Source organism: Dreissena polymorpha, chromosome 1, assembly GCF_020536995.1.
Source record: "Dreissena polymorpha isolate Duluth1 chromosome 1, UMN_Dpol_1.0, whole genome shotgun sequence".
In the NCBI taxonomy this organism is placed as follows: Eukaryota; Metazoa; Mollusca; class Bivalvia; order Myida; family Dreissenidae; genus Dreissena; species Dreissena polymorpha.
In genome coordinates, this window is record NC_068355.1 from 7930669 (window position 1) to 7955919 (window position 25251).

The 25251-nt window shown below is 35.9% G+C and overlaps 1 protein-coding gene and 1 long non-coding RNA gene across 2 annotated transcripts in view; one reads left to right on the plus strand and one right to left on the minus strand.

Annotated features, from left to right (window-relative positions):
- The first annotated feature begins 2074 nt into the window (after positions 1–2074).
- LOC127870106 (DDB1- and CUL4-associated factor 7) overlaps positions 2075–25251 on the plus strand; it is a 37466-nt gene continuing 14289 nt past the window's right edge. Inside the window, exons 1-3 of the mRNA XM_052412767.1 lie at positions 2075–2167; positions 21001–21173; positions 21341–21442. Of these exons, the coding sequence (XP_052268727.1) occupies positions 2137–2167; positions 21001–21173; positions 21341–21442 (306 nt within the window). The 5' untranslated portion in view covers positions 2075–2136. The remainder of the gene's footprint in view (positions 2168–21000; positions 21174–21340; positions 21443–25251) is intronic.
- On the minus strand, positions 10944–13917 carry LOC127870216 (uncharacterized). Its single transcript, XR_008044702.1, has 3 exons — positions 13614–13917; positions 11524–11646; positions 10944–11078 (listed from the first exon to the last, which is right to left on the minus strand). It is a non-coding gene; the product is annotated as an uncharacterized LOC127870216 (long non-coding RNA).

The following is a 25251-nucleotide window of genomic DNA, read 5'->3' on the forward strand; positions in this document are numbered from 1 at the left end:
GTCAAACTATGTATGGTGTTTGTTTTCTCATTACTCGTTCATATGTCCAGGAAATAAAGGTAAAATAATGACCTTTTATAAAGTAGGTATATCACCTACAATTTTGAATAATGATCAAACAGTAATGATCAGGCATTAAATATAAAATCTGTGTAAACTATTTAAAATTACGTCCATTCCATATGATCGACACGCTTTGTTTGTCGGACAAAATGGCGGCCAGATAAGCATTGCTGAGGGGTGTGTGAAAAATCGATATCTGATTGGCTGATCGGAAAATTTGATTGACAGGTGGCGACTGGTTAATTGTATCTAATGTCACGTGGCATAAAGCTGCCTTTCTATTGGACTTTCTATGTTTATTTGCAAGTACACTACATCTGATACATAGATTATAAAAACGCGTATTATGCTGTTGACAAACAAATAAGTTATGTTTGACTGTAATTTCGAAATAAGGGCTTATTTAAAGAAATCAATGAGTGACAAAACCATTGTTGAATATCACTATTACTTGTACTGATTTAACTAATAAGTAAAGCGTTGGAACTCTTTTCCAGAAATCATTTATAAACATGTCTTTTTAAGATGATATTTAAAATAATTTTTCACACTTGAGCTTTATCAGACAATGCAAATACGCAGTTTTGGTAGGTCATTATTTGTGTCGTATCTACTTAGAACAAATTTATGGTGTTATCAATTCAACAATTTGTGTGGATATATTTGCTTATGACATTATCCGAAAGATTGGTTATAAAATTCATGCTTTCGATATTTGCAAATGAAAGTGTCATTCCCCGTCCACCAATGCGAGAAGACAACAAAACGATTTTACAGAATCATGGTAGGATTACCATACATGTTTTGTCATTCGTAATTCTAAAAATAAAATATGCTTGAGGTATATTCAAATTAACTTCTTATCAGAAAAACGGACAAATTGATAATGTCGGACGACATATCTAATTTATTTATAGCAATATTTAAAGTCACAACAACCTTACTTCATGAATACATATCTAATTTATTTATAGCAATATTTAAAGTCACAACAACCTTACTTCATGAATACAGGGAGTACAACTCAGTTACGATAAATATATGCGTGTACATTCCCTTTGTAAATAGAGTTTATGTAAGGGTAGTATCCAACTAGTTACGTGGCCATTAGTATCCCAGTGTGACCCAAATTCGACAATGTAACGATTACATGAAGCAATATTTAGCAAATAATGAAAGAAATAATGAAATGTTTAATAGCACAAAATAATAATTTTAAACTCGGCTGTATTAATTTGAAATGATTCCAAGACAATAATCATCCATTTAATCAATACAAATAGAACTTCGTCGAATTTAGGTGTCGTCGAATTTGGGTTGCGGTAGGATATTATAACCGTTTATGCGTCTTTCTGTCAGATAGAGTTAGTTCTGCTGCTGATTTTTCTAATGCTGCTAATGGGAAGGCTAATGCTTATTATCAAAATGATGATTTAAATAATCGCCATGAATATGACGATTCGATTACTCAAGCTTTTTTGGGAAAAAAACAACTATATAAAAATAACTTATATACCAGTATTGTTCAAGTTATTTCGTGATTAACAAGTCAAACAAGTGTTGCGGGTAAATACAGGGAAACTGTCCCAAATCCTTTGAAATACGGATACTGTCGGCACCGAGCAGCGGTGTCGGAAACGATTTTTGTCATTTTTATACATTACAAATCTTTGTTATAATAGAAATCCGCATGAACCGGAAATCAGACGATTTTATCGGAAATGTTATATCACTTCGCTGTATAAGACAAGCAACCACTGAGCAGTGTAGTATGTTTAGTGGGAATTCGCTGAACGCAGATGGATCAAACCAATTATTGTGAATTTATAAAATACGAATAAACTGTCTTAACTTTTATACGTATTTTTCATTTTAATTTATAAATAAAATTTAGTAATCACGTCTCATCAATATGAAAAGAATACGGTGTGTATTATAGCATTGCTCGGACAGAGACGTAGATAACATATTATCTACCTTTCTGCTCGGAACCATTATAATAGCTGCGCAAAGGTGCTAGATTTGTGGCATGTAACCTAAATGGATCTCTTGTAAGAATTGTGGGTATTATTAATGGCCGAAGATGCATTTCAGTTCCGATCTGGTATGATTTAAATTAAAATGTAAACAGTAATCCTAGTTCCAATAGAAACAATACAAATCTCAAGACTCAATGACTTTATTGCAATTGTATTCCAGATTTCCTTTTGTTGTATGAAAATTCATATTTTTGAAGACTATTTGTAAAAAAACAACCGTATCCCAGTCCTGACGTGCAAACAATTTTGCCATTAACGTGTTTTTTTGGACCCTTAACTAGTTCTTCTTCATTTAAATCTTAAATGCTTTGAGTTTTTATGAGTACCTACGTACAGTTTAATGTTAATTCCGAGCGTGGCACCCGTTATGCGGTGCTCTTGTTTTAGAAACAATCAATTGGGATTTTTTTGAAAGGAATGGGGAAATTAGTATTTTTCTCCTATTTGTGGAAGTGCTGTTTTGCGGTACTTTTTAAAGAAGGAAAAAATCGCTGATTTTCATAAACCTTTGACTTGTTTGAAACTTGGATTAATATCATCATCCTGCAAGCACACCATATCAAGTAAATTATTAGCTGAAATAATTCGCGTTTAGAATAAATCTGAACGCTGAAACTCTGGTCTGTAAAAACCATAAAAAAAAAATCCAATACTTTTATAGGAATTACAGTATTTACAAGTGTATATATCAAAAATCTACCCGTTGTTTGAAAAACATGAACTTAGATCGCAAAAAATACCTGTATTTGTTCGGAATCATAGAAATAGAACGATAATTTTCTCAAAGGCAACCATTTTGGCATTTTGTATAGAATAAATTAGTTACAGTGGGATCAATGATCGGTACCATAGCTATTTCGTACATATTACTGTCAATTCTAATATTTTGAGTTATAATTCTACTTTTGCTTCTTCTTCTTCTTATGAATATGATTATTATTTCCAATATTATTTCTTACTGTTCTGCGCATATTGCACACTTAATTTTTTTGTTCGAGCTCAGTTACAAACATAGTTGAATTTAACATCCAGTTTGATAGAGATGTTAGATGTGGAGCTCACATTCACCAAGGGAGATAACATGAACCTTTACTATACAAGGATTTATAAAGGATTAAACAAACTTGGATATATTGTTTATTAACATATAAATTTCGATATATTTTGCTCAATATATACTATTTAGGCAACGTTCTGTCATAATAATCACTAATATGTGTGTATTTAAATTCAGGAGTGACAGGGGTTGAAGAATTTTTCCAGAGCCACTCGCCCTGCAGGGCGAGTAGGCCTGACAATCCACTCGCCCTTCACTTTAACCCTTTCCCTGATGGACTTCTTATCTGATCTGCCACTCCAGGCCAATACCAGTCCTGCTGTTCTGATAACAGTGACTCCATATACAGCTGATAAGCCTGACTACACCATCTCAATATGGTTATTGGGAAAATAATGGAAAAATTCTCAACTGTTACACCTGTCTTGTTTAGGCTTTATTTTCACTTAGTTGCTTGCATTTCACATCATTTGTGTCAATGTAAATATTGTAGAGAAATAAATTCTCCTTCCAACCATATAAATTTTAAGTCTGTATTCTAATAAATAATACAAGGATATAACAAGTAATACAAGCGTATGCGAATGCAACAGGAAATGCAGTGAGAACCCCACCTTAAAATATTGAATTGTATACTGAAAAATTAGGCGATTAATATTTTGATTTGTCGGCATTTTGTTTCATTTCAGACTCCATGCAGTTTAACGATCATAATCTCTGTGCTTTATTACCCATACTCGTTAGTTTCTGGACACATGTGCTACTGAAAATAGCCACTGCGATTGCGTTTTATGGCCAAAACAAGCACACAGTGTCTAGGACCCGTATTTTGTATCCCTAAATGTTAGATAAGCACCTACACTAATAATTATTATGTTGGTCAGTACAAAAGGCTTACTGGAAACCGCCGACTCAGGGCTTCCCCTGGCTCAAAAATTTCTTTAGCCAACATTTTAGCCAATTAGATTTTTTTGTAGCCAAATTTTAGAAACTGTAGCCAAAGTTTTAGCCAAGCATTTGGGACAGCCTCGTGAAAGTCTAGGGGTGTAAGAACACAAATAACTACAATATGAAGCTTAAATATATTTATTACTATAATCATCCTTTTAAAATATTGTACATAACAGAATATCAGTTTATAAAAAAAACATTTATAGATATGCATACATCTAGATATACATACATCAATGTAATAATCATACTTTTATTCTACATAACAGAATATCAGTTTATTCATACATCATAAGCACATGTTCAGTTCACATTGTTTACAAAATAAGCACATTTTCATTATATTAAAGATATTCATTCTTGAGCACATATTTCAATATTTGCAAAACATAACAGTTGATCAAGACTAAAGATGCTTTATTTTCAAAGCCTCTCACTTCATATTGTTAAACAGTTATATTTGGTCATTTGGATATGATATACATCAGCTTTGACAGCTTCTGTTGTTAAAACATTTTCTGTAAGTGGTGGATGATTTCTAGGCTCAAATAAATGAATGTTTTTAACGCATATTTCTTGACAGAAAGGCCCAGATAATTGCTACCATCCATTCTAGTTGCCTGAAATATGATAAAACATAGTTTTACAAACTATCAACAACAAACCAACACATAAATGTCCGTATCTTTAAATGTCCGAATTTTTAACATATCCGAAATATATTACTACGAGTGAATGGTATACTTTTTATTTCCGAAATTGTTGGTTTCTTAATCAAACTTTACCTTTCCCAAAATATTATAATAATGAAACTATTAAACAGAAATTCTCTCAAATTCCTGTTGAAACAAGATTTCATGTGTTTTTGTGAAGAAATAGTTTTTTGTTAAATGCTTTTGCCAGGCCCGTGGTATTGACATAATGTTCGATAACACCTTTTGTTTTCACACCAGCAAGCGTTCTATACATAGATGGTGACGTCACTGCCAGTACACAATGCACCAGCAAGTTTCCTTTGTTTCGATGACCGGTTCTGACCGGTGTTGCTGCAGACTGCGTATCAAATTTTCTGGTTAATAACACGATGATGTATTATCGCACAGTCGACGGTTTAAAGAGTTTACTATCTGGGATGGTACTTGACAGGCAAAAAACGTTTCGCCGAGCATTTTCGCCAACCGAGAATTTTATTCGCCGAATTTTAAAAACGTTTCGCCGAGCATTTTCGCCAACCGAGAATTTTATTCGCCGAATTTGCGAAATTTTCGCCAACGGCGAATTTGGCGAACGACAGCGGAAGCCCTGCGACTGCTTCCTTGTTTTATTGCTCAATCAAGCACCAAAACTCCAATATCCTGTGTATTACCAAACACAAACTTTAGATAAGCACGTGTCGTCTGTCAAAACAAGTTTTGTACATGTCCGTTAACATCGAAGTTATTCTCGTATATGATGTCGGAAAGGGGACTTGCTTTAAACATTTACAATTACGATATATTTTTTCATAAAATTTGCTAAAACAAATGAGAACCAAAACAAGCAAACACAGACAACACGAAATATAAATAATTATGACAAATTAAATGTAAAAAAAAGATTTATTTTCGAAAAATCCTTTTTACTTTCTCCCAATTTCCAGAAAATGACTTATACATGTTGCATGAAATCTAAATATAGATGACGTCGTTGTTAAAGAATATGAACTGTACACGGCACTTTGTGTGCAATCAGACAGAGTACAATAATTGTTGCAATATTTAACGAACTAAAAGATGATAATGATACAGCGTTTTTTACTTTTATTAAATTCAAGGAAATGTCAAAATCATTTGCAAGATACCCCGATACTTAAATGGAAATTCAATACGAAGCTTTTACATTGTCTGCGCTACACAGTTTTTTGTGTATAAATAAATACACTCACGCCTATTTTCGCGCGCTTTTTGTCCAAACAAAGACTTGACACAAAAATATCATTGGCATATACATGTATTTATTTCTGGCTACAATTTGTAACAGAACATTAACTGTACACGATGCGCGCACACCACATTAAGTTATTTACGCGTGTTTGAATGCCCTTGTCCTGATTGGACACCTATTTCATCAAATCTTTAAATAGAAACATATGCCGAAATTCATTTGATACTTTAGAAAAATGTCTGATGTTTGTGTTTATGAGGTTTCTTGAGCACTTTTGTCTTCAATATCAATCAGAATTTGCATTTGAAAATGGACATTGGGAATATACGGGATTATCGGGTAATGGATAGAGACGGAAAAATTTGCATGTATGCGGTAATCGATAGAGACGATAATAAACGCATGTATCGGGTAATCGATAGACTCGGGAATATACACATCTATCAGGGAAAGGGTTAATCTACTGGCCCTTCATTAAAAAAATAGATATCTATATTTATAGTTATGATCAACCAGAACCTTTTAAACCTACTAAAAACATAGTGACACTAAACTGCAAACAAATTAACTACATTATCTGATGGATTATATTTGCTTTCCTTACATTTTCTGCACCTCTTTCCTTTTCTCAATTCTTCCCGCTTCTCGTTTTGACGACCTTTCTAATTCTTTCTGCATCCTGTTGCCACCACCTTGCAGATATTTTTAAATAGAACCCTCTTCCAGTTTAATATTTCAGAGGAACTTTTACTGAAAGACATGCTTGATTGACAAACGGTTACAATATGGTAAATTTTGCCTAAGTCTTCTGATCACGAAATTCGGAATTATTCTGTTTATTAATAATTATTTTTTTCTGTTTATTTTTAATTAAATATAAGAAGTATTATTATAATTAACCGTGTTGTTTTATTGTTTTATTGATATTTACATTAAAATTCACAGAATGACCAATAATTTAACAGTTTTATTCACTTTTAATCGATTAGCTAAGAGCACTGACAACGACGAAAAGAGCGAGCCGATTTCGAGAATTATTTTTACTGTGCCCATGACGTCATTCTTCGTTATCAAAACGAAAGTGCACTTTCTTTGTGTACTAAACGTATTTTTTGTTCGTTCGAAAAATTGTTCGCAATTTGTATGGATGTGGAAGGAGTTCTGGAACTGAATTTATATTTCTCAGCTTGAAAAACAGCACTCGCCCGGTCGGTCGAGTATTTAACAAATTTTACTCGCCCGACCGTCAACTTCACTCGCATATGCGAGCGGTCGAGTGGATTCTTCAACCCCTGAGTGATGCAACCGAAATTTGTGTCGGAACTCTCGCTATTAAAAAGATAGAGTGGACTATTGATGTCAAGAGTCTGCCAAAGCAAAAATCATCAAAAGACTCTATGGCAGCAATTTATTTTGACTAGTAAACGGGGCCCTCAATCTATCAAATCTGCCGCCGAATTTCATCGGCAGTCCCCCACATGAAAAGTATATTTTTTCCCAAAAAACTGATTTTTTTCCCTCTAAGAAAATGAGAAAATAATCGCTGATTTATAGTTGAAAATTGACTCCAATATATCACTGTCCGTTATGTTGCGTTGTCCAATATATAACAAATCGGCTATGGTTATGGCTATAAAAAATGTGACGAGCATTATTCCCAAATAACATGATTTAATCTGAGAATTTGCTGAGATAAAATCAGGTACAAGCTAGTATTTTACCCCTTTTTCACCCACTTTAATTATCTGTTTAATCCGACATTCATAATCCAGTTTTGACCAGATTGTTTGGTTTCATTGTACATCACTGTAACTCCTGTGTACTGCGATAAACAATAACCCCACTTGCCAAACATCACAGGTCATTTCGGGTGTTACCATTCTCTCTTGAAATTGCTTTGAACTGCCGAAACGCACCAGTGCTCACATGAAGGTGTATACAATTATAACTGTAAATGTCACAAGTCAATACTGACCTATCTCAACAATCTTTGCGCATTAGATACAGTGTAAACTACTTGCTTTTAATTTAGAGGCAAAGCTCCCTCAGTTTGTCAAAATGCACCACTATTAAAGCCCATGCTTTCCATGAGGATAAGATGACGTCATTTTGTACATGTCTAATTTGTGCATCCTTTCTTGAACAATAAAACTTGGCAATTGTTTTTGGATTACAAATTTAATTATACGCATTTAAAAATACTTACATGGAATAATGTTTTGTTTAATACCAATGAATAACATATGGATATAACACATACTTCAATAATAAATAGCGTGTTTTGAGATTGCCAAACTATGCTAATGCATTCTTAAACATGCATGAATAACCTGACAATTTATATTGCGCGCTGTAACAAGTGTAACTTGTCACAAATATAGTTATCTAATTAATATATTACATTGTATTTATTTAACAGTTGAATAACATTATTACAATGAATAACATTATCCCAATGAATAATGTCATGATATTTATTCTTATTGTATGTTACTGTGGTCAAATGAATGATGTTATTTATTCTTACGTAACTTAGCATTTGCTCAAGTTCAATGAGGCATAATTAATATATTTATATAACGGTTATATCATAACCAATATTGAAATGTGGTTTTATTACTGGGACAAACGTAATTATTTACATGCTGTTATTGAAGATTTTGCTTATATTAAATATATAAGTTGGAACAGGCCACCCTTTATTAATATAATATGTTGTTGTTTAAGCCTGATGGCTAAATGGGGTTGTTTTTGTAAATGCATTTAATGCAGTTTTTCTCAATTTATGAACTCAACTTACTTACTGCCATCTTGTTTGGAAGCTGTCACTGATCATTTTGTAAACCGGCGTTTGATATCATATTTTGGTCTATTTAAACCATATGCGGTGCCATTTTATTCCTTAAATATTGTTCTTTCTAAATATCAAGTAAACACCACATTATAAATTGTAATTAATTATAGTTTCCCATCAAAAGCTAAATTTTCTCTGAAATGTTTATTTTAGAATGCCAATGTTACTTTGTAACAATCTTTTTCATTGGTCCAGATTTTGTTATGTGCAACCTGATTGGCTGATACTGTCTATATAAAGGCGAGCCTCAGAAGGCGGGGGCATTCAAATTTCCAACTCTGAATCAACAACATCAAAAAGTAAAAATAAGATAAATAAAATATAATCTAAATAAATCGTAAATTTAAACTCCAAGTATACCCAAATTAAAACAACTTGAAATTAACTGTCAAAGGGTGAGCCTTAGATGTACTTTTTTATTCACGTTATATTTACAAATGTTGTTAAACTTGTTTAGTGTGCCTGGTGATCCAGACTTTTAAAGACAGAAAAATAGAACGTTTAGTGAACCGTCAAAAGCTTTCGTTTATCTATTCAACGACCCAAAACATAATTAACAACTCGCCATCATGACGTTTATTACAAGTGGTGTCAGAACTGGGGATCTCTGTCCAGAAATAACGTTGTAAATCAACAGGACAGTTTACCTACGCCTGCAGACGTCATTGAAAGCGATTTATGCATGAAGCGTTCTAAAAATAGCTTTACGTGAGAAACCAGTTTGAGGAGCGGTTAAAAGGACAATCGACGCAAATAGAATAAAAAGTGCAAACGTGATAATTAAACGTTACCGTATTTACATGTAATAAAACTGATATAATTGAGTACCATTACAATTAAAGAAACATAATAATTATTAGTAAGGGTTAAGCTTACATTGTTCTTAAGAATAAAAATTTTGCTATTGAAACTTTAACCCATACTTACAACTTTATTTTCAATTCAGCGGATTTAGAAGTAAATGAAGTAGAACAATGAAATAATTTGATAGAATATTAGGCATTATTTAAAACAAAGGTGAACACAACACAATATAATTCTTTATTAAAGATAATCATTTTGTGTATAGAATTTAATTAGCAAATCGTAATTTAACAATATCATGGCCGAATCAGATGATGAAGAGGTCTTCATAATGAATCGGGGACAAGGAGACGACATTCGTGAGCTACCGAAATCGTCATCCGACGATGAGAGGTCAATCTTGTCTGGTGAAGACGTTCCTCGTCTGTTTCGTCGCCGACCTGCTCGTCAACGCTCAACATTGTCCATGAAGCCGCAAGTGTACAACGGCGATGGTGATTGGGAGGTTTACCTCAATCATTTCGAGTTGTGTGCTGAGCTGGGTAACTGGGGTCCCCGAGAGAAAGTTTTAACCCTTGCTGCCAGCCTACGCGGTCAAGCGCAATTCTTCTATGTGACGATCAGCAAGGAAGAGCGTGGCTCATACCTGGGGCTTACACATAACCTGGGCCAAAGGTTTGGTCGAGCACATCAACAACCAATGTGGATGTCTCGCTTGGAGTCCCGTAAGAGATCTCCTGAAGAATCTGTAGCTAACCTGGCTGATGACCTTAAATGCATGACTCAGCGTGCATACCCAGGCCTCGATCATCAGGCGCATGAGATGCTTGCGCTAAACCAGTTGTACAAATCGATCAGCCCAGAACTTAAGTTCAAGTGTATCAGCGAGGGTTGCCAGTCTGTTACGCAGGCGGTTGCTCTAGTGGAGATGTACGAGAGCATTGTGGACGGCGGTGCTAGACGTAAAGCATCCATTTATATGGTGGAAAATGTGCCGGAACAGCAAGCGAAAGTCGACAAGTCGAGTCAGCCACTCGAGAAGGCGGTACAAGACCTACAAGAATGTGTGCGGAAGCTGATGATGGGTCAATCCACAAACAACAAGCCTCTATACAGTAATGCAAGGTCTGGTCCCAGACTGTGCTATAACTGTCATTCGCCACAACATATGATTCGAGACTGCCCCACGCGTCAGCGACCAGCCTACAACAGCCAGCGTTCAATGGGTTATCAGGAACCACAGAGGATGGGGTATCCAGCACCTCACCAGGCACCGTACACACAGCCGACTGTCGTAGGTTTACCGGAAAACGGCAGGCCGTCAACCCAGTAGGGTCTTCGTTGATGGCAACAAAAAAGGCCCAGCAGCAGCCATCAAGCAACTCAACTACAACAGAAAGTACAAGCAATTACGACAATGGATTTTATAACTCTTGTCAAATAGGAAATATAAAATAAGATCTTTTAGTTGACAGTGGGGTCATCCTGTACCTTACTTTCATTTAGCAAATTTAATGATATTAATGACAATATACGACCCAAATTAACAAAAGCAGACTTTTCAATGAAAGACGTTAAAGGATCTAACATTTTAATTCATGGGGTGGCAATGGTAAATTTTAAACTTGGGGAGGGGGAATATCAACAAAACTTTATAGTTTGTGACATAACACCAGATGGTATTCTGGGTCAAGACCTTATGTTAAAATATGTTAAACAAGTAGATTATGAAAGATATATAATTCAAACTAGGCATGATCAAATTCACTGCTGGGTGGGAAGAAAATCATCAATGGTGTGTAGAATCCTGGTAACCACAAAAGTAGACATACCGGCACATAGCAGCATGTGGGTGTCTGTAAAAATCCCTAGTCAGGAACACTTGTCACCAGTAGCCTTAGTTGAACCAGTCGCTCAAAATCAGCCTGTGCAGCTCGTCTCGGGTGTAATCCAGACTGAAACAATGAACGATGTCAAATTAAATATCGTCAATTACAGTGATGAAAGTGTAACATTATATCCTAAAACAGTGTTAGGTACTTGCATGTCAGTGACTGAAGACAATTCAGAAAACTTTGAACAATGTCGCAACATAACTAAGGACACAGTAGACAAACAAAATAACGTATTGCCAGACTTTCTTAATGATTTACTTCAAAGAAGTTCTAACAATTTAAATGAAAAGGAAAGTGAACAATTCAAATTATTATTAATACTATATCAGGATGTTTTTGCGAAGGACTCTTCAGATTTGGGTCTCACAGACCTGACAACAAGTTAGACGAATACCGGCCATCCGAAAGGAGTCTGAAATGGCTGAAATCCAACAAATGTTATCTGACGGGATCATAGAGCCATCTATAAGTCCATGGTGCAGTTATCTGGTCATAGTAAATAAAAAGAATGGAAAACCGAGGATCTGTGTAGATTACAGAAAAGTCAACGAAGTACTAAAACGGGACTCCTACCCATTACCCAGGATGGACTAGTGCCTGGATGCATTGGCTGGTAACTGTCTATTTAGCACAATGGACATGGCCCAAGGCTACTGGCAGATTGCCATAGCCAAAGAAGACAGAGAAATTAGTGCCTTTGCTTCCAGTCTTGGCTTGTTTCAGTGCGGATGCCCTTTGGGATGTCTGTGGGACCCAGCACGTTTTGCCGTTTAATCGGAGAAGTTTTAAGAGGCCTCCAATGGATTGAGTGTGTGGCGTATATGGATGACATTACTGTACCAAGTAAAACAGTAACAGAAAACCTTACAAGGCTTGAACATGTGTTCCAACGATTAATAGCAGCCAAATTAAAATTAAAGCCATCAAAATGTGTATTCTTACAAACCTCAGTTCCGTTCCTGGGCCATGTGGTCACAGCAGAGGGAGTAAGAACAGACCCAGAAAAAGTAAAAGCTGTTCAAGAGTGGCCGGTACCTAGGACGGTCAAACAAGTCCGCAGTTTTGTAGGGTTAGGAGCTTATTATAAATGGTTTGTTGAAGGATTTAGCGAGATTTGTAAACCGCTCTTTAAGCTTTGTGAAAAGAATCGTAAATTTGAATGGACCAACTTGTGTCAATGTGCATTCGAAACTTTAAAAGATAAACTAACCTCAGCTCCTGTCCTGGCTTATCCTATAACTGGTCAATCTTATATCCTGGACACAGATACATCCCAAACATGTGTGGGAGGTGTTTTATCGCAAATCCATGAGGGTAATGAAAAAGTTATTGCCTACATGAGTATGACCATGAACACCCATGAAGTAAAATATTGCACAATGCGGAAAGAACTATTGGCCGTAGTAACTGCAGTAAAACACTGGAGACCGTACATCCTGGGGCACACAGTCTTGTTAAGAACAGACAATGCAGCAGTCAGCTGGATGAAGAGTCTAAAGAATCCAACTGGACAGGTTGCTCGGTGGCTCGAGGCAATCGAGTGTTTCGAACTCGAAGTTCAACACCGACCAGGACGCCTCCATACCAACTGCGATGCTTTGTCTCGTGTGCCATGCAAAGTTTGTGCTCGTCAAGAAGCACAGTCTGAGCTCCATTCATGTAACAGCTCAGACCCAACGTGCATGGTTGCCAGCAAGAAAAGCACCGAACAAGCATCCAGTAGCAAAGCTGATAATGACCAGACACCTGCTACAGATTGGGAACCAGATATGCTCCGTCAAAAGCAAATATTAGACCCTGATATCATGCACATCCTTAGTAGTGTTGAGTCAGGCATAAAGCCAGACTGGGCGGATATCACGCCACTCTCCAGCAAAGGAAAACGCTTTGGCGCCAGTGGGAAAGACTTAAAATTGTTTCTGGGGTTCTTTACCGTAAATTTTATGATGAAGAAGATACTGTAACATTACAAGTAATCGTGCCAGATAGTTTGCAAGAACAAACCATGCACAATTATCATGACATACCTTCAGCGGGCCACCTTGGTTTAGAAAAATGCCTCTTTCGTATTCTGCAGTGTTGTTATTGGCCAGCGTTGAAAGATGACCTTCAAAAGTACATCCACCAATGTGATGTTTGTGCTGCTCGGAAACCAGCACCCAAGGTCAGGGCTCCACTAGGGCAAAATCCAGTATACAATGCAATGGAGAAGGTCTGCGTGGATGTTACTGGACCACTTCCTGAAACCAAAGATGGTTTTAAGTATATCCTAGTAATAAGTGATTGGTTCACTAAATGGGTAGAGGCTGTGCCAATTAAAGACCAGTCTGCTAAAACAGTGGCCATGGCATTGGTGGACAACTTCATTGTGCGGTTTGGGGTACCTCTTTCTGTCTTGTCTGACTGTGGAACCTGCTTTGAATCAAAACTTTTTGGAGAGATATGTTCACTTTTAGGAATCACTAAATTAAGAACTTCAATACGCTGACCACAAGCAAACGCTGTGGTCGAGTGATTTAACAGAACTTTAAAATGCATGCTGTCTAGTTTCTGCAGGGAAAACCAAACTGAGTGGAATTTATATTTACAACAAGTGTTTATGGCTTACAGGTCTTCACCTCACGCCAGTACTGGGCTCACACCAAACAAAATGGTTTTTGGAAAAGAGGTCCTGTTGCCCATGGCTGTTGTCATCGGCACACCGATAGAAAAAGAATTAACATCCCAAGAAGACACACATGAATATGTGCAACACCTTAAAAATAAAATACAGTCAGCACACAATATTGCAAGAATTAACTTAAAAAGGGCCGCAATTTATCGGAAAAAGCATTACGATTTAAAGTCGGAAACAAGAAAGTTAGAAGCAGGGCATGCAGTATGGTTGTATGATCCCTTGAAACGGACTAGAGTGGACACTAAGCTAACACCAAAATGGAAGGGGCCATTTCTTGTAATTAAACGTATTGACGATCTTACATATTATGTTAAGAAGGGAAAACTGAAAAAATCAAGAGTTTATCACATCGACCATTTAATGAAATATAAAGGCTCGCACTTGCCAAAATGGTTTTCCACAGTAGGAATATAAATAAGTAACATTAAGGTGGACAGTCTTACGTAACGGAAGACATTTGGTTGTATATTGAATTTATATTGATAACATTAGAACTACAAGTTTACGTTTCACATTATAGTACAGTAAATGTATTCAAGTCATTAATGAAAATGACAACTTAAATATAAACAGTGTTATGTGAAATGTAAACTGTGAACATAGCTTTTGTGTGTGTTGACATAGAGTTATAATTCATGTGCATTGAACATTTATTCTAATGTTATTTATGAAATTTTAAAATTTAAATGATAATAAGAGGAAATCACTTGTGGAAGGAAAGGAAATCAGTTGTGGAATTAAGAGGAAGTGAATGTACACATAAGTAATGGGGAGAAGTATGAAATAGGTACCAATGGCAAATTATGATGGAATTATTTTATTTTATTAGGTTGGCCAACCGACTCTTTGCTTTAGTCTGTATTGGATTAGCTACCCATAATGACTATGAGACTTTTTAGTTCCTTACTTGTAGTTAAGACGGCCATCGTGGTTCACGGAGAAAATATTACTTGAGGAAGTGTATAATTCCATCAGATGAAGGATTTCCTGAAAAATCGAAATTATTATATTATGAACAGTGATCCCCAGGCAAAACTATTATAACTATGCAATGTACAATGACTTTTTGAATTGACCTTATGCTAAATATACAAACATTTTAGCATTTAAACATTATAGTATAATGAAACGGATTGCAATGACCAATATTTAAAAGAAAACTAGTCTTTTAATGGAAAAAAAACAAGACTAACATTTTACATGTATAATATTTACAACATTACAGATGCTACAGCAACTTTGCTGGTTATGCCCTGCGGCTCTACATTCAAGAAAAGAGCTTAAAAACCATGTTGGGACGGAACACCAACGGTTGGACATAATTTGCCCATGGTGTGTAGAGGATGTGCCAACCATTATGAGTCGCCCATATGATTTGAAGCGACATGTTGGGCGCTGGCACGAGGCCATTGCGGATGGCTTAAATCAGGACATCTTCACAGAGGCCGGAGCATTTTATCTAGCTCTATATCCCAAGGACTACAGCAAGGTTGTAAAACCTCTCGTATTCACAACCCAGGCGGCCAAGGAGGCAAGGGAAGCAGTAAAGGTGTGGCGGGAGACTTCACAGGCCCCAAAACTTAAGAAAATGGAAGACTGGGAGGCGGGCTGGAAGTTAGCGGAGGGGAAAACAGCAGACACCCCAACCATACAAGAATCAGGGAGTCCAACTCCTGGGGTTGAAGCTTATAGCCCTACCAAGCCGGCCATGCTCCCCACAGGCGGAAGACTCCCTGTACCATTCCCAAAAATGGAAGAGACATACATGTCATAATTTTTCAGACCAATTCCGGGACATTGAGTTAAATTGTCCGGGACTTTTGCCGATTTTCCGGGACATGTATAAAATGTAGCGATATTTATAGACATATGCATTTTTGGTACGTTTTTTTGTTGTTTCTCATCGTTAATTGCAAAAGTTCGAAAGCCTATCCGAAAAACACTTGATCTATTAACGTCAAATTAAACATTACTACTTCCATTACTAGATACAAGCCACGTGTTTTCAGTGTAAGCGTTCTAAACATAGATGGTGCCATCACTGCGTTATTGTTATTAAGACCGGTGTGTAACGCGTAGTTGTTGATACGCCTTTATTCATTTACGCTGGGCGTTTTGACATGGCGAACGCAATTCAAATTCACTTATTATTTTTAACGTTATGTTTACTCAGGGTTTAGAACAAGACAATAATAAACCTAGTGAGGATGACGTTTTTATATGCTTACTTTTTTACTCAACTTCTTTGTCGGTTAAACGTGCGCACATAAACTGCTTTTAATTTTTTACGGTACTCAGCGATGTTGGACTTCAGATGTGTGAATAACTATCCTTTGCCCTTACGCAGCGAGAAATAATGACGTAGTAGATTAAAGTCAATTAACAACCACATAAAACAATGTTCGAACGTGAGACAATCGATATGATAACAGGACCCCTGTTAATTGATCGATTTTGACACTTAGCGTAGTCTGCCTATTCGGGTAGGCATTGTCATGGAGACGCTGCAGATATACACAGATTCGAGGTGCAGTAAAGCCTAAGATATGGTACATGTATGTATGGATTGTGTAAATTCCGGGACACTTGACAGATTTCCGGGACAGCGGGACAAGTTCTTCATGTCCAGGACTGCCCCGGACAATCCGGGATGTATGTCATGTATGGAAGAGACCACAGTATACACTGCTACGCCAATCGAGGGACCGGCCCTCCCATTCAACTCAGCCACGACAAGGCCACCCGTGGAGACATTTCACCCAGAGACGCCTCTGCTGGAGGAACAGAACAAACACATGCAGGAGGAAATGACCCTACAGCAGAGGGCTCTTCACCTCCTGACATGGGGTTGCATGCCACTTGTTCCTCCGGCAAGGTGGAACTGGAACCTGTTGCCAACCGTCCAATTCAAGGGCCCCTCTTTCACTATGGACTGGCCCCCAAAAGACTGGCGGCTGATGAGCCCGGCAAAAAGGTTGGCGGTTTCCCAACATGTGGCCAACATGTTGGACTCAGTAGAAGGGATTCCAGTTACAGATCCTGATCAAATCATGGATAAGTACAATTTCCTTATATTACCTGGCAGCATTCCCCAACCAAGGTCCACCTCCGAAAGAAGGATGAGGATAGCCAACTACGTCCTACTTTCGGATATGGTAAAAGTCGTTCCACGAACATTCTCATCCTTCAAATGCTGGAACAGACCTTTGGACATCGGGACACATCTACAGACGAATTCCTGACTGTGATAGAGGGGATGGAAATATTATTTTAACATGTATTATAAATAACAACGTCAAGTTCAACCAATAACAAGACATGAATCAAATTTTAAAATGTATCATTTCAATAGATATAAGTAAACAAGTTTCTTTAAGGTACAGGGGGGTGAATGTAACAAGTGTAACTTGTCACAAATATAGTTATCTAATTAATATATTACATTGTATTTATTTAACAGTTGAATAACATTATTACAATGAATAACATTATCCCAATGAATAATGTCATGATATTTATTCTTATTGTATGTTACTGTGGTCAAATGAATGATGTTATTTATTCTTACGTAACTTAGCATTTGCTCAAGTTCAATGAGGCATAATTAATATATTTATATAACGGTTATATCATAACCAATATTGAAATGTGGTTTTATTACTGGGACAAACGTAATTATTTACATGCTGTTATTGAAGATTTTGCTTATATTAGTTATATAAGTTGGAACAGGCCACCCTTTATTAATATAATATGTTGTTGTTTAAGCCTGATGGCTAAATGGGGTTGTTTTTGTAAATGCATTTAATGCAGTTTTTCTCAATTTATGAACTCAACTTACTTGTCAAGTGTAATTCGCATCCGCCGTCTTGTTTGGAAGCTGTCACTGTCCATTTTGTAAACCGGCGTTTGATATCATATTTTGGTCTATTTAAACCATATGGTGTGCCATTTTATTCCTTAAATATTGTTCTTTCTAAATATCAAGTAAACACCACATTATAAATTGTAATTAATTATAGTTTCCCATCAAAAGCTAAATTTTCTATGAAATGTTTATTTTAGAACGCCAATGTTACTTTGTAACAATCTTTTTCATTGGTCCAGATTTTGTTATGTGCAACCTGATTGGCTGATACTGTCTATATAAAGGCGAGCCTCAGAAGGCGGGGGCATTCAAATTTCCAACTCTGAATCAACAACATCAAAAAGTAAAAATAAGATAAATAAAATATAATCTAAATAAATCGTAAATTTAAACTCCAAGTATACCCAAATTAAAACAACTTGAAATTAACTGTCAAAGGGTGAGCATTAGATGTACTTTTTTATTCACGTTATATTTACAAATGTTGTTAAACTTGTTTAGTGTGCCTGGTGATCCAGACTTTTAAAGACGGAAAAATAGAACGTTGAGTGAACCGTCAAAAGCTTTCGTTTATCTATTCAACGACCCAAAACATAATTAACAACTCGCCATCATGACGTCTATTACAGCGCGCCCCGGATATATCAAGGTCGCAATCTTTGGACCCCTTTAACCGCAATCAATTGGACTTTTAAATAAGATTACTGTTATATAGATTAAGTAAAAGTCCACCTTTCTGTCCTATAGACAGTAACATATATAGAAATATATGTTTATAACAGTTCAACACAGTTGTTTTTTTTTGTTATAAAAATTCCCCCATTTACAAAAAAATCCCCCTTCTAAGGGCTGCGGACCCCTTCCCCCAAAGTGGTGTGAGGGCGCTGGTAAATTATTTGTTTTAATTTGCACATTATTATATTTATGATTTGTTGTGTTTATTTTTTAATTTTTGCCAAAAATAGTGTTTGTTTCTCATTTAACCAATTAAAGTGCCTGGATTCCAGGCAGCAGAGTTTACATGAAAAATGCGATTACCAGTTGCAACTCTCAATTTGTAATTGGGCCAAAAAATCACTGGTTCCATGCACAATGCAATAGAATTCATTTCTTGCGTGAGTGACCTAGTTATCGTGATGTCACACAAAAACAGTCTCATAGTTTCCGTCGCAAAAAGCAGTTTAATTATCCCAGTTCTGTGCTATGTTTAATAATAATTATTGTTTATTCTTTTGTTGATTCGGGCTCAATTGTAGTTATATCTGTTGACCTAGACTGAATAAGCACGCCATTTTTGTTAGATTGAATATGGGTCGCATAAAATGCATTCTGGCATATATGAACACACTAATTATGAACTATCTTAACTATTTACATTTGCAGAATATCATGATAGCTATTCAAGTTTCAAACACGTAAATTGTTTCAGAAGATGTCTACGTTTTTGCAATCAAAAATGAATTTAAAAATATATATTTTATTGAACCAATTGAAAGCAAGCAACAATGAACCTGTTATAAGAATGTGCCTTATTCAGATAATACTGTTAGACACTTCATACTCACAACTACTAGCATTAGAAAAGACCTTTTAACATTTGGTTGGAAAACAATTGTGCAGTCTAACATTGTCCTGTCTTTTGCTAAAATCGTCAATTCAAAACTTCCACTTTTGGTTTCGAAATTTACAATGGTGGCAATTTACATGTATTTTCAAATATAGTCTTCCATCTGAGATAAAGGGTGTTAGAATTGTAAATAACATATGATGATCATGAAAGGATTTCTATAATACCCAGCTGCAAACAACCCACTGCCACCAGGATTTTTTCTTGCTATATAAAAAAGCCATAAAACGCACCCAATCACAAAGCAAATGGACCCGATCCCTAACCAAAATTATTTTTAAAAATTCCCAATTAAAAAAAATTTTTTTTTTTTTTTTAGTGTCTTATGACGTACCGGTAATATGATTATAAGACTCTATTTATCTTTTTTTTTTTAAACAACCTACAAAAGATATAACCATAATTTGTATGATTTTTATCCAAAATAGCCAGGAAAAGACCTGTTGTGTCAATATCTGTTGATAAGAAAATCCCAATTTGGTCCTTTTTGTCGAGAAAAAATTCCCAATTTTGCCACTTTTATCGATTAAACAACCCCAATTTGACCAGACTCCCAAAAACAGCTGCCAAAACCCCCTGCACACTATGTGAGGAGTTTCAAATACAGGGAGTTTATATTAATAAGAAAGTATGGTAGGGATTTTTGTACAGAGGCTGCCTAGTTTTTTTTCTTCAAAATCCATCCTCTAATCATTGGAAGATTCCCATCTTTCTATGTTAATAATACCAAAAGCTTCCTTTTTAGGAATTGATTCAAGATGTTGATTAGGCTTTCCGCATTCTTTGCTTGATTTCCCAGACTCAATGAAAGTGTTTGTAGTTATAGAAAATACATCGAGCCCATTCTCTTTATCATATAGTTGCAGCTCCTCTGCAAGCTAATGTCGCATAGAAGGTGGAATGTAAGCTGTGTGATTTAGCTCTTAAGTTATGTAGAAATATACAGAATTTTGGTTTGGTCTTGTGCTACCTTTACCCACAACTTTACCAAAAGGAAATCCTTTCTGGTATGTTGACCACCAACCAAACTCTCATAAACTTGGAGTTAAGTTGCCCAAGTGATGAGTGCATATACTTAACATCGCTCAAATCAGACTTTCACCTGCAATAGAACAGAAATATGCTTCTTTTTAAACAAATTATTTGATATGTAAGCTTAGTGACAGATTTGCCTTAGGATAGCATGTGCCTACAAAAATTATGACTCAAACAAGTCTCTTACAGTTTTAGAAATGGTTGCAGGTGGTACATCATTGAACAATATGGCTACTCAAGCCCAAGGTGGACCTCCGAAGAGGAAAGAAATCTACAAATATGAGGCGCCCTGGTGTGTCTACAGCATGAACTGGAGCATACGTCCGGACAAGCGTTTCAGACTGGCACTGGGAAGTTTTGTTGAAGAATACAACAATAAGGTAACATTTTATTATTTCTCATTTTTCAGCATGAAAATATTTTTTACTGATAAATAATATTAAGTATTACGTCAGTTTCTAAATCATATTATATCTTTATGCTCGTTTGTCGGCACTCAATAGTGATCATGCCAAAACATTTAGTGAAACAGATGATCATTTTACAGGTCCAGATAGTTTCACTAGATGAAGACACTTCAGAATTCACATCCAAAGGAACCTTTGATCATCCATACCCAACAACAAAAATTATGTGGATTCCAGACACGGTAAATGGCCAGATGTAGCAGTTGTATTGCTTTACTTGATAGTATTGTGACAGTGTGCATGTGTTTAGCACACTATTTATCTTTCCCATACTGTACATGAGTACGTTTCTTCTTGCCACTTCTACTTGCCATGGTCTTTTATTTAGGGTCATTTACAAAAAGTATGTAAGTATTCCAGATTGCTCTTTGCATTATTTCGTGTTAGTTCCTACTCAGATTTAGCGATTTGGTACCTTCAAGCAAATTTAAAAACACAAATCAGAGGTTTATATCAGCACTGAAATTCAGATATCAATTAGAAGCACAGCAGGGTAATGTCAATGTCCAACTATGTACCAACATCTGTACAATGAGTGATAAACCACAGCTGATATAAACTATTATCAAGCGAAGATGCCTTGTAGAAATGCATGTGTTACATATGTGTGGTGTCATTCTCTCAATGTAACCATGTATTTTGTTGAGGCAACTTGTTTGAAACTTTATCTTTCGCCTTAATTTTTTTTGAAGAGTTTTAACTGTTATGATTAATGGTAATATACTTCTCATCATTTAAAGAAAACGTTATAGAAATTGTGTATTGTGACATTGTGTATTATTTGTTAAGAAAGACAGGTAAATATGTATGACCTTGTTACTTACAAAAGTCAGCGTTTCTAGATGCAATTTTGATTGGACAGTTTCATAAGGGTTTGCACCGGCTTGCCATGAGTACAATACTAGGAGTTTGGGACCCAGACTTCCATAAATAACAATGATGTAAGAAAGATGCAGGTCTAATGACTAGAACAAGTGTAAATTGTGTGTCAAATGAGCTATTATTAGATATGGAAAAACCATAACTGAACTTGCCAATGAGAGCACATTTATTGATTGCTTAATTTTTTCACTGGAAGTTTAGTATTTTTTGCATCTATAATATTGATGAAGATACAAACATTTTGTGTGCCACTTTCAATATTATATGCGTATAGGACAATGAAAATGGAGTCCTTTAAAGCCCTGGTAATATTTTTGTGTTTATTTTTCCATGTTTCTTTGTTAAATATGTCAGAAAATAACATTTTGTAGTAAAAAAGGTTTAACAATATCTATGATGCCTCAGCATTTTAGTATAAAATGCACATTCTAAAATTTTGATGTATATTACATGTATGAAAAATAGTAGAGACTATTTAGTGCTTCACTGCATTATAGTGACCACCAATTCAGCCAGCAATTGTTAACAGACCTCAGCCTTCAGCTTCTGTCTCTGTTTTTTGGCTGACCAGTCACTCAGTCAACAGAATTTGAGGATTCCCTCAATTTTATCCACTATTTATTCCCCCAGTAGGGTGGCATATAGCATTTGAACTGTCCGTCTGTCTGTATGTCATTCTGTGCGTCCGTCCGAAGACTTTACATTGCCGATAACTTTTGCAATATTGATGATGGCAACTTGATATTTGGCATGCATGTGTATCTCATGGAGCTGCACATTTTGAGTGGTGAAAGGTCAAGGTCATCCTTCAAGGTCAAAGTTCAAATATATGGCTTCAAAGCGGCACAATAGGGGGCATTGTGTTTCTGACAGACACATCTTTTGTTCTTACATATAATGGTTTTTTAGCTCCACTGACCAGAGGCCAGCGGGGCATATGTCATGGTCCTGTGTCCATCGTGTGCGCGTCCGTGCGTGCGTGCGTTTACTTTTTCTTTAAGCATCTTCTTCTCCTAAACTACAAGTCCAATTCTGATAAAACTTCTCACAAATGTTCCTGGGGTGAACCTCTTTCATATTTGTTCAAATTATGCCACTGGGGTCAAATTTGACCCCGCCCCGGGGGTCAATAAATTGAACATATGCTTATATAAAGCCTATTTTGTGCAAACTTTAAAAATCTTTTTGTTCATAACTGTAGGGCCTAGGGCTACCAAATTCGGTATGTAGTGACATCTAATAGTTCTCTTCTTAGTTTGTTCAAATTATGCCCCTGGGGTCAAATTGACCCTGCCCCGGGGTCACAAAAATGAACATACGCTTAAATAAGGCCTATTTTGTGCAAACTTTAAAAATCTTTCTGTCCATAACCGTATGACATAGGGCTACCAAATTTAGTATGTAGTGACATCTAATAGTCCTCTACAAATTTTGTTCAAATTATGCCCCTGGGATCACATTTGACCGTTCCCCAGGGGTCACAAAATTGAACATATGCTTATATTGGGCCTATTTTGTGGCAAACTTTAAAAATCTTCTGTCCATATCCATTGGGCCTATTTCTACCAAATTTGGTATGTATTAAAATCTTAAAGTTCTCTACCAAGTTTGTTCAAATTATGCCCCTGGGGTCAAATTTGACCCTGCCCCGGGGTCACAAAAATGAACATATGCTTAAATAAGGCCTATTTTGTGCAAACTTTAAAAATCTTCTTGTTCATAATTATGGAGCCTATGGCTACTTAATTTGGTATGTAGTGACATCTAATAGTCCTCTATAAAATGTGTTCAAATTCAGCCCCTGGGATCAAATTTGACCGTTCTCCAGGGGTCACAAAATTGAACACTATGCTTATATTGGGCCTATTTTGTGCAAACTTTAAAAATCTTCTGTCCATGTCCATTGGGCCTATTTCTACCAAATTTGGTAGGTATTAAAATCTTAAAGTTCTCTACCAAGTTTGTTCAAATTATGCCCCTGGGGCCAAATTTATCCCTTGAAGGCTCCCATTAAAAAGTTGTTCAAAAAAATTTGATTCGTCAAAAAACATGGCCACAGGAAGTCGTTGAACTTTGCATGTTGATGCGTTTTTGCTATTTATTCATTATGGGATGAATAAACTATTTTCTTCTCAAACTAAAAGTTTATCAAAATACGCTTGGAATAACTTTTTAATTATAAGAGATAAATGCATACATGTTGAGCGTGAAAGGTAGACCAACATGTTAACTATCCATAAATGTTAACCTTTTACCAAACCATACATTTTGGACTGCCCCAAATTGAAAGAGATTGCAGACGAGAAATAATATTGTAAAGGACTATTTTTAAATTGGATGGGTGGCGTAAAAAATCATTGTGATGAAAGGAGAAATTGCTCATCACGAGCAATTTCTCCTTTTTTAAACTGAAACTCCTGTTTTCAAAACGAAAACAAACTCTTCAGAAGGAGTTATGGTCTATTGGAAGGTCGAGAATGGCATTTGGTACTTAATCATCCCATATCTACAAAGAAATTAAATTTATAAGTTTTTTTTGCTGTTAATTTGATAACCCATCAGTTCAAAAGCATGATTGAAAACGTTTCTGCATATGCGCGGACCAGTCTAAGACGTTGTTTACATAATTAGTTCCAAGGTCACAACAACAACAACAAACCTACATGCATGCATGGGAATCAAATTGTTTTGCATCTGTTTGTAGACATTATCTTTACTTTTTGAAGCATGGGAGATGTTTATCAATAAAAAATCTATCAATACATGTAAGCGGATGCACAACTATTTATTTTATTTTTTGAAAATCAATGTTTATACAGACCATCGGAAATTGGGTCACGAAGCTGTGGGAAAAAATGTTGATTTTGTTGTTTTCTTCTCATTTTCTTGTGAACATGAGATAAAACCCTGTCATTTAGTGCCATATTAGATCAGATGGTGACTAAGCAGTCACCATCAACAAAGGAATTGAAGTGAGAACATTTGTTATGCATGTTTTTCTTATAAACTGAAAAAAGTCGGGTTTTATTTAAATATGTTGAAAGTGACCATATATCCGGATAAAAATATTTCGGATGACATGTTAATTTCATATATAAAAATGCTCACC